The 16,423-nt window shown below is 29.7% G+C and overlaps 1 protein-coding gene across 4 annotated transcripts in view; it reads right to left on the bottom strand.

The window, feature by feature from the left end:
* Positions 1-3,201: 3,201 nt before the first annotated feature.
* The window catches only part of LOC122501095, a 532,769-nt gene continuing 519,547 nt past the window's right edge, over positions 3,202-16,423 (bottom strand). For all 4 annotated transcript variants that reach the window (XM_043610362.1, XM_043610361.1, XM_043610359.1 and 1 more), the window contains one exon: positions 3,202-4,584. In XM_043610362.1, coding sequence (XP_043466297.1) covers positions 4,112-4,584 — 473 coding nt within the window. In that variant the 3' untranslated portion in view covers positions 3,202-4,111. The remainder of the gene's footprint in view (positions 4,585-16,423) is intronic.

Raw genomic sequence — 16,423 nt, 5'->3', positions numbered from 1 at the left:
TATAACTATACCTCTCACAAAACACTTTAATTAACTCTCTACAAATTGTAGAGAAATGATACAAAAAAAAGAAAAGAAAATATCTAATGTTATCCAAAATAAAAAAAAGTATATCAAATAGTAATGTGATATATTCAAAAAATGAATATACCACTCACGAAGCACGATTGTTAACTCTCTACACTACATACAAGGAGTGATGTCCAAGTTAGTCCCGTGAGGGAAAAAAGCCTTCCCCCACCATACGGCACACCAAGTCAAAACTGAGTCCTGAGCAACCCTCACAGTGGGGATCGCTCGGACCCTTAAACCCTCATTAAGGAAAACTGTTAATGACTTTATCTATAAAAATACAAATTTTTTAAAAAGTAACATTTTTTATTTTTCATTAACATATTTAAATTCCTTACTTTCTTACGATTCTATACATATGTTGTTTACCAAAAAATGTTAAAATTAAAAAAATTTATTATTTTTCCAGATACATAGAATGAACCAGAAAAAGTCATTAGCAGTTTTTCCTAATGAGGGTTTGAGGGTCCAAGCGACCCCCGCTGTGAAGGTTGCTCGGGACTCAATTCCAAGTAGCCCTCGCAGCGGGGGGCGTTTTGGTCCCTCTAACGGCGAACAGACATACTAAAAGCGAACAGACAAAATATATATATGCAAACGGAATACGTACTTTAATATTGTTAATTCTCTTTAATTTAATGTCCAAAAGAAAAAAGGAATCTGTCCTGAAATATTCTGAAATTTAAATAATAAAACGCCCTGTAATTAAAATTATTATTTAATAAAATCTGTTTTATTAAATAAATCAATGTTTACAGTTTAAGTACAAAATGCAGTAAATATGATTTTATATATATATATATATATATATATATATATATATATATATATATATATATATATGTAAAAATATAAAATTGTCCTTCGATTAAGAAAAAGGGTCTGTGAAAAGTAAACAAAAACAAAAAAAAAGAATATATATATATATATATATATATATATATATATTGGATTAATTTCTAATGACATTTGCAGCAGTTGTTCCCTCATGTTGAATACATGGGAAAAGGGTAAAAATATAAAGTATAAATTCCCTACTGTTTGGCTAAAACCTAAAAATTGCAAGGATTGCTACTTTTGTAACACGAATCTTAAAGGGATTAACAGCAGGAAGGAAAAAGCAATTCGTTATCCTGAAACAGCTTCAGTAGTTTACCCGGTATTAAGAAATATAAGCATTGATAATGTTGAAGACAATAAAGATTTTGATTTGAATTCTGAAACTGGCAATGATAATGACAAAGGCGATAATACTACTATTAGTGATTTTGATAATGATGATGATGATGATGATGATGATGATGATGATGATGATGATGATGATGATGATGATGATGATGATGATGATGATGATAGTAATGAAGATGTCAGTGAAGATGAGGATAATCCATTTGAAACAAAAGTCAAAATTCCTAAAGTTTGGACACAGGAGAAGCTAAATGACGTGATAAGAAATCTGGACTGTCAAAAGATGGAGCTGAGTATTTAGCAGCTACGATGAAACAGAACAATTTGCTTGCAAGTAATGTCACGTCATCTACATATCGAAACAGGGAAAAACAATATACCGAATTTTACGAAGAAGATGAAGATCATTCGATTGTTTATTGTCATGATGTAATGGGACTAATGAATAAATTAAAGACTAACGTTTACAAAAATGATGAATGGCGACTGTTTATAGATTCCTCCAAGCGGTGTCTTAAGGCTGTTCTTTTACACAATACAAATGTGTATGTGCCAGTTCCAGTAGCACATTCAGTAATTTTGAAAGAAAATTATGAAAACTTGTTTTAGAAAAAATTAAGTGTAAGGATCACAACTGGCAAGTTTGCGGAGATCTGAAAACTATAACGATGTTGCTTGGACAACAAAGCGGATTTACCAAATTTCAGTGTTTCTTATGTGAATAGGACAGCAGAGATAGAGCGAATCATTACACACGTAAAATATGGCTAAAGCGAACTGTGTTAGAACCCGGAATAAAAATATTGTAAACAAACCGTTAGTTGATCGGAAAAAAGTTTTAATTCTACAATTGCATGTTAAACTCGGAGCAATGAAGCAATTTGTAAAAGCCTTGGACAAAAATGGTAAATGTTTTGAGTATTTGGTGGAGAAGTTTTCGAAACTGTTTGACGCTAAAATCAAAGAAGGCGTGTTCGATGGGCCTCAGATACGTAAGTTGTTATATGACGAAAAATTTGTACAAACGATGAAACTTAAAGAAAAAGCAGCCTGGACAAGTTCTAAAGAAATTTGCTTGGAATTTCTAGGAAATAAAAAAAGCCACATATATAGACAAATTGTAGGAAAAATGGTAGAGAATTTTAAAAAGCTGGGATGTTTGACGAGTTATAAAATTCACTTTTTGAATTCACATTAGGATCAAATTCCTGAAAATCTTGGTGATTTCAGCGAGGAACAAGGCGAGAGATTTCACCAAGATTTAAAGGATATGGAGAAACATTATCAAGGGAAATGGAGTAAGAATATGTTAAGACTATTGTTGGACGCTAAAAAGAGATATACCAGAGACTAAAACTTCAAAGAAGAGAAAAAGAGCTCCTCTCCGGAGATAATTTGAAACCAAGAGGGTAAGGTACTTAAGACATAGAAATTAAGAAATATGTTTATATCTGGATGTCAGATTCGTAATCAGCGACCCCACAAACCCCCGAGTAACAAGTTTAAAGAAAATCTGAACATTTTTTTTAAATCCACCATTATAGATCCGACATTTTCATTTTTTTATATATTCAATTCTTATGTTATTAAAGTCACTGAATTCAAAAAAACATTCATCAGAAGAAGCATAAATTCAGCTTTATTTATAGAAATTAAGTTTCATAAAAATCAGTTTCTCAATCATCACCCCCCACCAAGCCTGTAAAAAGAGAACACGAACTAACTCTTAGGTCGGACAATGTTTTTCTCTTTAGATACACCTTAAGGAAGGAAACCTACCACATGGCAGTCCTGGCAATCCAAATTTTTTTTGTTTGCTGGTATTATCGTAAGAAACACCTAACTCTGAACCAAAGAGTTTAATTGACATCTAATTGATGTTACTATTTGCTGATGAAGTTGAAATCTTTTTTGGTAAAATAAAATTTAATTACATACAAATTATAATCAATACACCAAGGAAATTTATTAATAATTTACATCATTATTTAATTGTTAATTACAAAAATTTATTCATATTACAATTAGTATTGAGAAAATTATGTTTCTCCATTGATAATTTAATGTTCCTTTAATATAAATAACGTCTTTCTTTCATTAACTTAATTTACATTTTCAACTAGTGTAATTCTCGGCTTCACTGTCAAGTACTCGTCTTTGGCTCGCGCGCTTTCTACGCCTCGAACTATAAAAGACGAGTTTGAAATCATTTTCCTCCCGAGTTGCACATACTATTTTTTCTAAAACACGTATACCTACCGAAAGCAGAAACTCGGTAGTTTGGTTGTTTCTTTTTACTGGTGGTGTGCTAGACGTTTGAGATTCACCACTGGTTATACTTTGATTAATATTTTGTATCTAATAATACCACCACCTAGAGGAAATAGTACATTGTGTAACACCTGAGTTTAAAAAAACGCCATTTGAAACTGTTATAGTATAGTATACTATAGTGTAGTATACTATGCTTTGCAGGAAAGAGTGCAGGAAAGTACACTTTCCTTCATTGAGTGCGGAAAAATACACTTTTCTGCACTCATTTCAAAGCACAAAAATCGACAACTTTCTGTTGCATTTACATTAAAGTAAAGTATCACTTTTCTTGCAGGTGTTACACAAAATTACTTTTCCACCCTGTCCATGACGTCACCGGGAAAGGTACTTTCCCTTCCTTCACTCCTGAGAAATTGTGTACTTTCAGTGCGTGTGTTAGAAAAAATTTCTACTAAAGATATAAATGTACCTCTATACCTTCAGTCTTTATTTCAAGACTTCGGAAAATATTTCTTCACGTGTACATGTACTTCTAAATGTTATACGTTTATGTACATAAATTTCCAACTGAATACATTCATTTAAAAAATACCTGTTTTCTATATAACATAAGAAAAATTAAAAGACTGATTATTATAAAAGCACTAGCTGCACCCAAAACAATTGTATCAGTTTGATATATTGCAGTGTGCACATCTGTAAATATTTCTCTTTGTTGCAAAACAACAAATCTGCTTTGAAAAGGTTTCGTAACCGTTTTGTGATTAAAACGTGAAGTTGTTGCATCGGCCACGTGCCCTAAGAGAGAAAAGTTCTGTGACCTAATTAATTCTTCTAAATGAAAAGCCACATCCACTTTATTTGATCCGATGATATCAAAAGTCAAAACAGCTGAATCATAATTTATTAGAATTTTAATTCCATATTTAATTTTAGCTCCAAATCTTTTTAATATATATTCTGCTTCTTGTGTTAAACGATGTTCTTCATTAGGAAGAAACTTTCCAGGAAACTGAAGTGTCACCTTTATGGTTTCAATGGATATTGGTACTGAAAAAAAGAATATTTACTTTATAATCTTCATATTATAAACAAGCTTGGGATGGGGAATTATAAATGCAGATGTACATTACATACCCAGTAAAAAAGTATTGAGTGGAGCCTTTAGGAATTGGAAGTAAGCATGAGCCAATACGGATGTATGTAAAAACCGTATTGGGATGTTTGACTCAATCTTTTTTTCGTCTACCGAATACGGCCCTCTTTTAACATTTAAATTAAGATTATATGAACAGAGTACAGAGTACACATCATAAATTGAAAGCGCAATTGTCCTGGAATATAAAAATGACGATTTCGAAATGAAACAATGAAAAATTATTAAAAAGTGGTAAAAGCAAAATTTTACAGACGTGACTGCATTTACCACATGAATCAATGAAAAACGTGAGGTTTAAATGGAATAACAGGAATCTACTGTACTGAATTTACTGACTATCTAAATATAGTGGCTCATGTGATCTTAATTTCAATGCTAAAAAAGGACCGTATTCGGTGCGGTGGACAAAAAAAAGATTGAATCAAACGCCCCACACTGAAAAAATAGATATTTAAGGTAAATATCTAGATGTTAAAGTTTAATATTTTTATTCTTTAACATAGGGACCACTTGGGACAGCTATCTAGATATTAAAAGTAAATATCTGGATGTTACCCGAGTCGAACTTTTAGACCTGCTTACATCCTTAAAACTGAGGGTTTTTAAGGATGTAAAAGGATGAGATCAGAGTTTATTTGCATTGCAAGTTAACTCTGATTACCTCCTGCAAACCCCTGGTTAGCGACAAATTTAGATGGTAAAAGAGGGAAAGCAGGTGTTCCTAGAACCTTATTAAATACTGCTTGACCCTTACTTACAGAATTCTACCCTCTCCCGAAACCCTGAAAAAACTGCTCATAGCATATTTTAGATTATTATTAACTAATTTTTATAATTAAAAATCAATTATTAATAAATGACATTATTATTTAATGATTTTTACTTTTTTTAATTTAATCATGACCAATAGCAAATTCATAATTAATGTTAGTATATATGTGGGGATTAATACATATCCCTTTATATATAAATATAAAAAAAATTTTAAATTAAATATTTGTTAATTAAATTATTTAACGTTGTATATAATCATTAAATTGTCTACTAATACCTATACAATACAGAAAAATCGGAATAAACGCAAACCTACGAAATAAATATAATCTAACGCACGCGAGACTTGAACCTATACGACCTACGAACTACGGACTACGAAACTAACGCCCTAACCACTATGCTACGGAACCTAACTGAACACAGACGCTTTATTTTCAGTGACTTGTTGAGTTATTGATTTTAGTGATTCAATAAAGCATTTATTGACACTAATACACTACATCAAATAAATAAATTGTTTAATAATAATATTAACAACTTTAATAATATAATAATAACCCATTATTCATAAATTAATATTTTTATAATTAAAAAAAAATGTCAAAACATTTAAATGTTAAAAATAATATTTATAAATAAATAATAAAAATGATAGTTGTTGTTTGCTTTTTTGTTTCTAAACTTTTTTATAATTTTTCTTTTCAAATAATTTTAATTTTAAATTTAATGTGTATTGACAATCTTCGAATAGTTGCAAAGAATTTTATCAAAAAGTTTGATAATAATAGAATTCCTTCAAAGAATTTCTTTATTTAAAAAGAAAACTAAATTCTCGCAAAGAATTTCATTAATATTTTTAAAATCCTAATTAAATTCTTTTGAAGAATTTCTTTGAATTTTTTTTAAATTAATGGAGTTTCTTTAATAATTTTAATTGAAAATTTTGAAAGCAATTGAATTTTATGAAGAAGAATTTTATTAAAATTGTATTGAAAATGATTGACCATATGCGATGAATTTTACTATTTATAAAAATAATTAAAATGTTTCAAAGAATTTATTAAAATTTTAAGAAATAATTAAATTGTTTTGAAGAATTTTATAGAAATATTTAAAAATCATGACATTTTTTCGTGAAATTCAATTAAAGTTGTTTCGAAAACAATTGAATTTCTTAAAAGAATTTTATTATTCTTGTTGAAATTGAATTTTTCGGAAAATTTTGAAAATAATTAAATTCTTTTGTTTAATTTTATTTAAATTGGATTAAAAATTATTTAATTTCTGCAAAGAATTTTATTATTTATCAAAATAGTTGAATTGTTTCGAAGAATTTATTAAAGTTTTAGGAAATAATTGCAATTTATGAAAATATTTAAAAATATTTGAATTCATTCAAGGAATTAAATTAAAATAATTGAATTCCTGCAAAGAATTTTACTATTTATAAAATGAATTGAAATTTTCAAAATAATAAATTTTGTAATTTGCATAACAATAATAAGTTGAATATCTTGTTCCGCGCGTAACATTTGCTATTGTAAGAATGTAATTGAATCAATACAGGGATTAAGGTTCAATTAGGACTTAAAAAGGAGTTGTCAGAGTTAAATAGAACTTACGCAGGAAGAAAAGAACACCAAGGGTTTCTTAGGTGCAGGTTAGGGTTAAATTATACTTACAAGGAGGTAAGCAGGTCTAAAAGTTCGACTCGGGTAAACGTTAATATCTAGCATGTGATTTGAATATCTGAATATTAAAGTTTAATATTTTTGATGTTAAGAGTTAATATATTTTTTCAATATCTACTTTTGAATATCCAATTTTCTCCGTGCAATACGGTTTTTACAAAAATCAGTATTAGCTTAAGCTAACTCCCAATTCCTAACGGCTCCACTAAATACTTTTTTTACAGGATAAATATTCTTCTTCTCTTTAAGATCATCAAAAAGTTGCTTTCTTGTGGAGAAAACAAAAAACCGCTGTCAAGTTGTACATTTTTGTTATAATTTTGGTGCTCATTTCATAAACACTATGCTTCCTCATAGAAATAATAAAAATATAAATATATGAATAACTTTTTATAAATATGGTACAAGTGATTGAATATTGGGTCAATCAATGTATTTTTAAATACCCTTCAAGACAGTTATAATAATTTAATATAGTTAAACAAAAATTTTCAATCAAAAATGTTGGGAAAATGTTATTTTCTACAATTTTTGGTTTTTAAAATACCAATAATTTCGAAACTTATTATCGAATTAGGTTTGAAAATAGGTCAATCGAAGCGTTTTTGGTATTTATGCAGAAGAAGGACTTTTCCCAATTTTGAAGATAAATGGTTAATTCTTTATGGAAAAGCTTTCATTTAGCTAAAAATGAAACATCAGATGGAGGAAGACGAAAAAGTTGATATTAGGAATGCCAGGGATGGGAAACAAACTTAAAATTATGATTTTTTTTGTAACTTTTTAAATATTGAAAATTTGAAAAAATGTTGTACACAACAGTTGTAGATCTCATTAAATTATGCTTTTTTTGTTCTATGAATTTTTTTCCTAAATTGATTATTTTTCGAGAAAAATGAAAAAAACTGAAAATAACCTAAATTGATTATTTTTCAAGAAAAATGTAAAAAAAATTAAAATAACATAAATAGTATATATTTATTATATATTTCTCATTTACCGACAGTGGTGTTTTTACTGACAGAGAATTCTTTTTCTCCCGCTGTAATAGAGGGTGTGTGTGAAAATCAACCAAAGCATAAATGTTTGACTTTCTGCTGCGAAATCGCAAAGGGAAGTACGTACTTTCGACCGAGGTATAAAGAAAAAATATTTCACGGTGGTCCTAAGCACACTTTAATCCAAAAGTTTCTTCACTTTAAAATATGTTCCATACCTCGAATCTGGACACTTTTCTGAGTATTTTGAGTAAAAATTCAAAATATTTCATCGAGCCGTTTTTAAGGAAGTTCTATCGCTTGACGCAGCTAGTTAAAACAGTAAGAAATATTTAATGATTTGACTCACTTGGTAACGCAAAACGTTTGGCAACGCCGAATTATTTCTAACCTGTGATGAAAATTATTATTTAAATTTCGCGCTCAAATTTAATGTGTATAGTGCATGTAACGTTGCCAAACGTTATAAGTGTTGTTTATATTATCAGATGAAACTTATATTTGGTTTACAAATTGATTTATTGTAAGTCTCACAGGTACCTATTGACAATTGTTTTAACAGATATGTAATTATTGCATATAGGTTTAGTATTTAAAACATTTAGATCAATATCTGTTCATTTAATACTTTGCAGTAAGTAAATATATATGACAAACTACTCAATTCCCATAAGACTCAATGTTAAATGTTGAAATTCAAAAATATTTATAACTTTTTTCATAGGTACCTAGTGGTCTCAAAATTTTAATTACGCCTTTATATTAACTTTATCTAGCTGCACATTAAGTTTTATCAAAATCTGTTCATTAGGTCAATTATCGATAAAACCTCCTTAAGAAAATCGATTTTTAAATAAAAAATGGATTTTTTGTTTTAATGAAAAAAATCTATATAAAAATACTAAGTATTAGGATCAGTGAGGGTAAATCGGGACAAGAGGTGTTGGAGCTTAATTTACAAATTAAACATTAAGTTCTACATTAACATTTCAAGCTCAGATCAGCTACAAGAGATTCTGAGTATTGACAAATTTTTATCTTGACAATTGGCAACAGGATAATTAAAGTTGTCGCTTAATGCAAAAAAAGTTGTAAATCAATGTTCAGACTAGTTCAGTATTTCATCTCGCATTTGAAAAATAAAAAGCTTAAAAATCATACAAATATTTTTTATTATTCCTCATGACTCCCAAAAGAGAAATTCACTTGGATTTTTGATTTTTGTCAATTTAGTTAATAATGACAAGCTGTACTATTTTACCCCAAAAATTTGGAAACTCGGGGATAAATCAGGTCTGAGTTTCTATTACATTTTGAACGAGAGAGAGAGTGAGAGAGAGAGACTTCAAATTCGTAATCAGTGACCCCAAAAACCCCTGAGTAGCGAAATCTAAGCAAATTTGCTTAAATTAAATTAATTAAATTAATAAATTTATTAGAAAATTTTCACGTTTATCTGCTATATTGAATCCGACAATTTGAATTTTCAAAATCTAACTTCGGATTCACATTCAGCAACCCCAAAAACTTTTTTTTCCCAAATATAATGATGAAATTTTCCAAAGTTATTAATTTTTTACATTAATACTTTTTGCGTGAATGATTTCGTATAACCTTTATGATACCATATAATACTTAACTTGTTGAACATCTACTATGAATTTTTTCAAGTTTTTCTAATTATTTTTAATTAATTATAAATTTATTAAATTATACACATTTTCAGCTTAACATTGCACAATATTTTTTATAAAAATCGAGGGGAAAACAACTAATGAATTATGGTGTACACTTGTGTTAAATTATCCTGAATTATCGTGAATTACCTGAATTATTCTGAATTATTGTATTAGGTGTACACCAAAATCCTTAGTTGTTTGCCCCTTGATTACTATGCATTATCCTGAATTACTGCGAATTACCATGAATTACTAAGAATTATCTGAAATATCCTGAATTATCGTGAATTACCATGAATTACTGTGAATTACCTTGACTTATTTTGAATTACCTGAATTATTGTATTAGGTGTAGGGGTGCGACCGTCTGTACCAAAAACATAAGTCCCGAATGCTCATTATGCCGAATACATAATTTAGAAATGACTAGATACGCGAATCCGGCTAGTTGAAATCCTGCGCATAATTTGCGCCAATGCTGCGATTATAAGGTTCCGGAACCAGAAAATTTTTTTTACTTATACATGTTACTTCAAACGACAAATGAAGAAGTTTCCAAAAGTTTATGGGTGGGACAACATAACAGGGCGCTAGGTAGGCAAATTCAAAGACTGCTATTTTGAATAAAACTAACTACGGAACATAAAAAACTTTAATACTCCAGTATGTTAATTAAAATAAAATTTAATTCTTATTCCAATAGTTTTTAGACGGGACGACATAACAGGGCGCTAGATAGGCAAATTCAAAGATTGTTATTTTGAATAAAACAAACTCCGGAACATGAAAAATGTTAAAACTCCATTATGTTAATTAAAATAAAAATTAATTCTTATTCCAATAGTTTTTAGACGGAAAAACATAACCGGGCGCTAGATAGGCAAATTCAAACACTGTTATTTTAAATAAAAGAAACTCCGAAACATACAAAATGGCAAAATTCTAGTATGTGAATTAAAATGGCAAGTAATTCTTGTTACGATAGTTTTTAGACGGGACAACATAACAGGGCGCTTGATAGGAAAATTAAAAGACTGTTACTTTGAATAAATCTAACGCCGGAACATGAAAAATGTTAAAACTCCAGTATGTAAATTAAAATAAAAACTAATTCTTATTACAATAGTTTTTAGACAGGACAACATAACAGGGTGCTAGACAGGCGAAGTCAAAACTGTTATTTTAAGTAAAACAAACACCGAAACATCTAAAAACTATTGGAATAAGAATGAGTTTTATTTGAATTAACATACAGGAAAATTAACATTTTTCTCTTGCCGGAGTTTGTTTTATTCAAAATAACTGTCCTTGAATTTGCCTATCTAGCGCCGTGTTATGTTGTCCCGTCTAAAAACTATTGTTATTAGAATTAATTTTTAATTTAATTCACATACTTGAGTATTAAAGTTTTTTATGTTCCGGAGTTAGTTTTATTCAAAATAGCAGTCTTTTAATTTGCCTATCTAGCGCCCTGTTATGTTGTCCCGTCTAAAAACTATTGCAATAAGAATTAGTTTTTATTTTAATTAACATACTGGAGTTTTAAGATTTTTCATGTTCCGGAGTTTGTTTTATTCAAAATAACAATCTTTGAGTTTGCCTATCTAGCGCCCTGTTATGTTGTCCCGTCTAAAAACTATTGGAATCAGAATTAGTTTTTATTTTAATCAACATACTGGAGTTGTAACATTTTTCATGTTCCGGAGTTTGTTTTATTCAAAATAACAGTCTTCGAGTTTGCCTATATAGCGCCCTGTTATGTAGTCCCGTCTAAAAACTATTGCAATAAGAATTAGTTTTTATTTTAATTAACATACTGGAGTTTTAACATTTTTCATGTTCCGGAGTTTGTTTTATTCAAAATAACAGTCTTCGAGTTTGCCTATCTAGCGCCCTGTTATGTTGTCCCGTCTAAAAACTATTGTAATTAGAATTAATTTTTAATTTAATTAACATATTGGAGTTTTAACATTTTTCGTGTTCCGGAGTTAGTTTTATACATCATAATAAATGTTCAAAATGCCTATCTAGCGCCCGGTTATGTTGTACCGAATAAACATTATTTCAATTAGAATTAGTTTTTATTTTAATCAACATACTGGAGTTGTAACATTTTTCATGTTCCGGAGATTGTTTTATTCAAAATAGCAGTCTTTTAATTTACCTATCTAGCGCCCTGTTATGTAGTCCCGTCTAAAAACTATTGGAATAAGAATTAGTTTTTATTTTAATTAATATACTGGAGTTTTAACATTTTTCATGTTCCGGAGTTTGTTTTATTCAAAATATCAGTCTTTGTGTTTGCCTATCTAGCGCCCTGTTATGTTGTCCCGTCTAAAAACTATTGTAATTAGAATTAATTTTTAATTTAATTAACATATTGGAGTTTTAACATTTTTCATGTTCCGGAGTTAGTTTTATACATCATAATAAATGTTTAAAATGCCTATCTAGCGCCCGGTTATGTAGTCCCGTCTAAAAACTATTGGAATAAGAATTAGTTTTTATTTTAATTAATATACTGGAGTTTTAACATTTTTCATGTTCCGGAGTTTGTTTTATTCAAAATATCAGTCTTCGAGTTTGCCTATCTAGCGCCCTGTTATGTTGTTCCGTCTAAAAACTATTGTAATTAGAATTAATTTTTAATTTATTTCACATACTGGAGTATTAAATTTTTTTATGTTCCGGAGTTAGTTTTGTTTAAAATAACAATCTTTGAGTTTGCCTATCTAGCGCCCTATTATGTTGTCCCGTCTAAAAACTATTGCAATAAGAATTAGTTTTTATTTTAATTAACATACTGGAGTTTTAACATTTTTCATGTTCCGGAGTTAGTTTTGTTTAAAATAACAGTCTTTGAATTTGCCTATCTAGCGCCCTGTTATGTTGTCCCACCCAAAAACTGTTGGAAACTTCTTCATTTGTCGTTTGAAGTAACATGTATAAGTACAAAAAATTTTCTGGTTCCGGAACCTGATAATCGCAACATTGGCGCAAATTATGCGCAGGATTTCAACTAGCCGCGAATCCTCAATAAACTAAATTATATATTGAATGAAATTCAAAAGTCGAGAATAATCATTTAATATATTCTGCATAATGAAGAATATTAGTTTACACTAATTCTTTTTCTCAAAAATTTGAAATTATTCTAATTTTTATGTTTGGAATTTCCACTTTTCCTACATTTTATTAATTTGAATTCTAATTTAGTAGAATATTTAATTGTCCGAATTATAATTTGGCACAATGTCAATTCGATCGATTTTATATTTACAAGAAATTTAATTTGACCGAATATCAATTTGTAAGAAACACTTTTTTGTAGAATTTTAATTTATCAGAATTGTAATTTCATAGAATATTAATATTGACAAATCTAATTTTGGTAGAAACTTTCTTTATCACAATGTTCAATATTCGAATCCTCAAAACTTCTAATTCTATTTTTTCATAAAATGGAAGCAACGTAAATATTTGGCGCAATTTCTAAAATTGACCAATCAGAAATCAGAATTTTAAAAATTGGGCCAAATATTTACGTTGCTTCCATTTTATGAAAAAATAGAATTACGAGTTTTGAGGATTCGAATATTGATAATTGTGATAAAGAAGATTTCTACCAAAACTAGATTTGGCAATATTAATATTCTATGAAATTACAATTCTGATAAATTAAGATTCTACAAAAAAGTGTTTCTTTCAAATTGATATTCGGTCAAATTAAATTTCGTGCAAATATAAAATCGATCGAATTGACATTCTGCTAAATTATAATTCGGACAATTAAATATTCTACTAAATTAGAATTCAAATTAATAAAATGTAGGAAAAGTGGACATTCCAAACATAAAAATTAGAATAATTTCAAATTTTTGAGAAAAAGTATTAGTGTAAACTAATATTCTTCATTATGCAGAATATATTAAATGATTATTCTCGACTTTTGAATTTAATTCAATATATAATTTAGTTTATTGAGGATTCGCGTATCTAGTCATTTCTAAATTATGTATTCGGCATAATGAGCATTCGGGACTTATGTTTTTGGTACAGACGGTCGCACCCCTAGGTGTACACCAAAATCGGAGACGCATGCATATCCCCTAGTCGCCAAGTCGTCGAATGATCAAATAGTCGAATGCCAAGCAATCGAATGGACAAAACGTCGAATGCTAAAAACATCGAATCGTCATTTGGTCGAATGCTAAAAACATCGAATCTTCATTTAATCGAATGCTAAAAACATCGAATTCTCAATTCGTCGAATGTTCAAAACGTCGAGTTTCAATTCATCGAATGTTAGAAACATCGAATCGTCAACATGTCGAATGTTCAAAACGTCGAATTATCAATTCGTCGAATGTTAAAAACATCGAATTGTCAATACGTCGAATGTTCGAAACGTCGAATGATAAAAACGTCGAATGCTAAAAACATCGAATCGTCATGTAGTCGAATGCTAAAAATATCGAATCTTCAGTTAATCGAATGCTAAAAACATCGAATTCTCAATTCGTCGAATGTTCAAAACGTCGAATGATAAAAACGTCGAATGCTCAGAACATCGAACTGTCAATTCGTCGAATGCTCAAAACGTCGAATGATAAAAACGTCGAATGCTAAAAACATCGAATCGTCAAAAGTTCGAAAAAGTTCTTTGTTTTAAGTTAATGTCTACTGAAGACAAAGAACTTTTTCGAACTTTTGACGATTCGATGTTTTTAGCATTCGACGTTTTTATCATTCGACGTTTTGAGCATTCGACGAATTAACAGTTCGATGTTCTGAGCATTCGACGTTTTTATCATTCGACGTTTTGAACATTCGACTACTTTACCATTCTACTACTTGGCAATTCGAACAGATGGCGTTTCGACTACTTTACCATTCTACTACTTGACATTTCGAACAGATGGCGTTTCGACTATTTGAGCATTCGACGATTTGAGATTTCGATGTTTTTAGCATTCGACGTTTTGATCATTCGACGTTTTGAACATTCGACGAATGGAAAATTCGATGATTTAAGCATTCGATGAATTAACAATTCGATGTTTTGAGCATTCGACAAATTGAAAATCCGACGTTTTGAACATTCGACATGTTGACGATTGGATGTTTTTAGCATTCGACGTTTTTATCATTCGACGTTTTGAACATTCGACGAATTGAGAATTCGATGTTTTTAGCATTCGATTAAATGAAGATTCGATGTTTTTAGCATTCGACTAAATGACGATTCGATGTTTTGAACATTCGACAACTTTACCATTCTACTACTTGATAATTCGAACAGATGGCGTTTCGACTTTTTGTCCATTCGACTACTTTACCATTCTACTACTTGGCAATTCGAACAGATGACGATTCGACGTTTTGAACATTCGACAACTTTACCATTCTACTACTTGATAATTCGAACAGATGGCGTTTCGCCTATTTAAGCATTCGACGAATGGACTATTCGATGGTTTTACCATTCGACTAAGTGACGATTCGACATTTTGAGCATTCGACGTTTTAAACATTCGACGTTTTTAACATTCGACGAATTGAGAATTCGATGTTTTTAGCATTCGATTAACTGAAGATTCGATATTTTTAGCATTCGACTACATGACGATTCGATGTTTTTAGCATTCGACGTTTTGTCCATTCGATGTTTTTAGCATTCGACTAAATGCCAATTTGATGTTTTTGGCATTCAACGTTTTGTCCATTCGATGTTTTTAGCATTCGACGTTTTGTCCATTCGATTACTTGGCATTCGACTATGTGATCATTCGACGACTTGGCGATTAGGGGATATGCATGCGTCTCCAAAATCGTTAGTTGTTTGCCCCTCGATTACTATGCATTATCCTGAATTACCGTGAATTACCATGAATTACTAAGAATTATCCTAAATTATCTGAATTAACCTGAATTATCCTGAATTATCTGAATTATCCTGAATTATTGTATTAGGTGTACACCAAAATCCTTAGTTGTTTGCCCTTCGATAAAAATTGAAAATTCAATTTTTTAACCTAAAAATTGTTTTTTTTTAAATCGGCTTGATGAAATATTTTGAAGTTTTACTCAAAATACTCAGAAAAGTGTCCAGATTCGAGATATAGAACAAATTTTAAAGTGAAGAAACTTTTGGGTTTAAATTCGCTTACGACCACCGTGTATTCATTTGTGTGTATGTTTTTGGTTCACTCTTCATTCTAGTATTGACTAGTTAATATTAGTATTGACGAAAGGCCACTGTTAGAACTAGTTTTGACTAGGTACTCTGTAAAAAAGGCAGAATTGGCAGTGAGCGAATAGAATTGGCGGTGAGTTTCTGTCAATACGTTTTCGAGTGAAAACCGTATTGGGGGAGTTCTGACAATCCTGCTTTTTCACCGTCAATTCTGTCCTCTTGAATCTTTTTAATTTATCCACTACTAAATAAGATAATTTTTATCTTCTGTTCGTAGGATAAATATATAAAATAATAAATTAATAAATTAAAGTTAAATTATAATAATTAACACAATTTTTTTTAACCATAAAGAAATCTTTTCTTATGATATAGTTTTTGTATATAAA

This window comes from Leptopilina heterotoma, unplaced genomic scaffold (genome assembly GCF_015476425.1).
Source record: "Leptopilina heterotoma isolate Lh14 unplaced genomic scaffold, ASM1547642v1 Lhet_201, whole genome shotgun sequence".
Lineage (NCBI taxonomy): Eukaryota > Metazoa > Arthropoda > Insecta > Hymenoptera > Figitidae > Leptopilina > Leptopilina heterotoma.
Note: the sequence above shows the minus strand (reverse complement) of the source record. Positions and strands in the feature narration are given on the sequence as shown.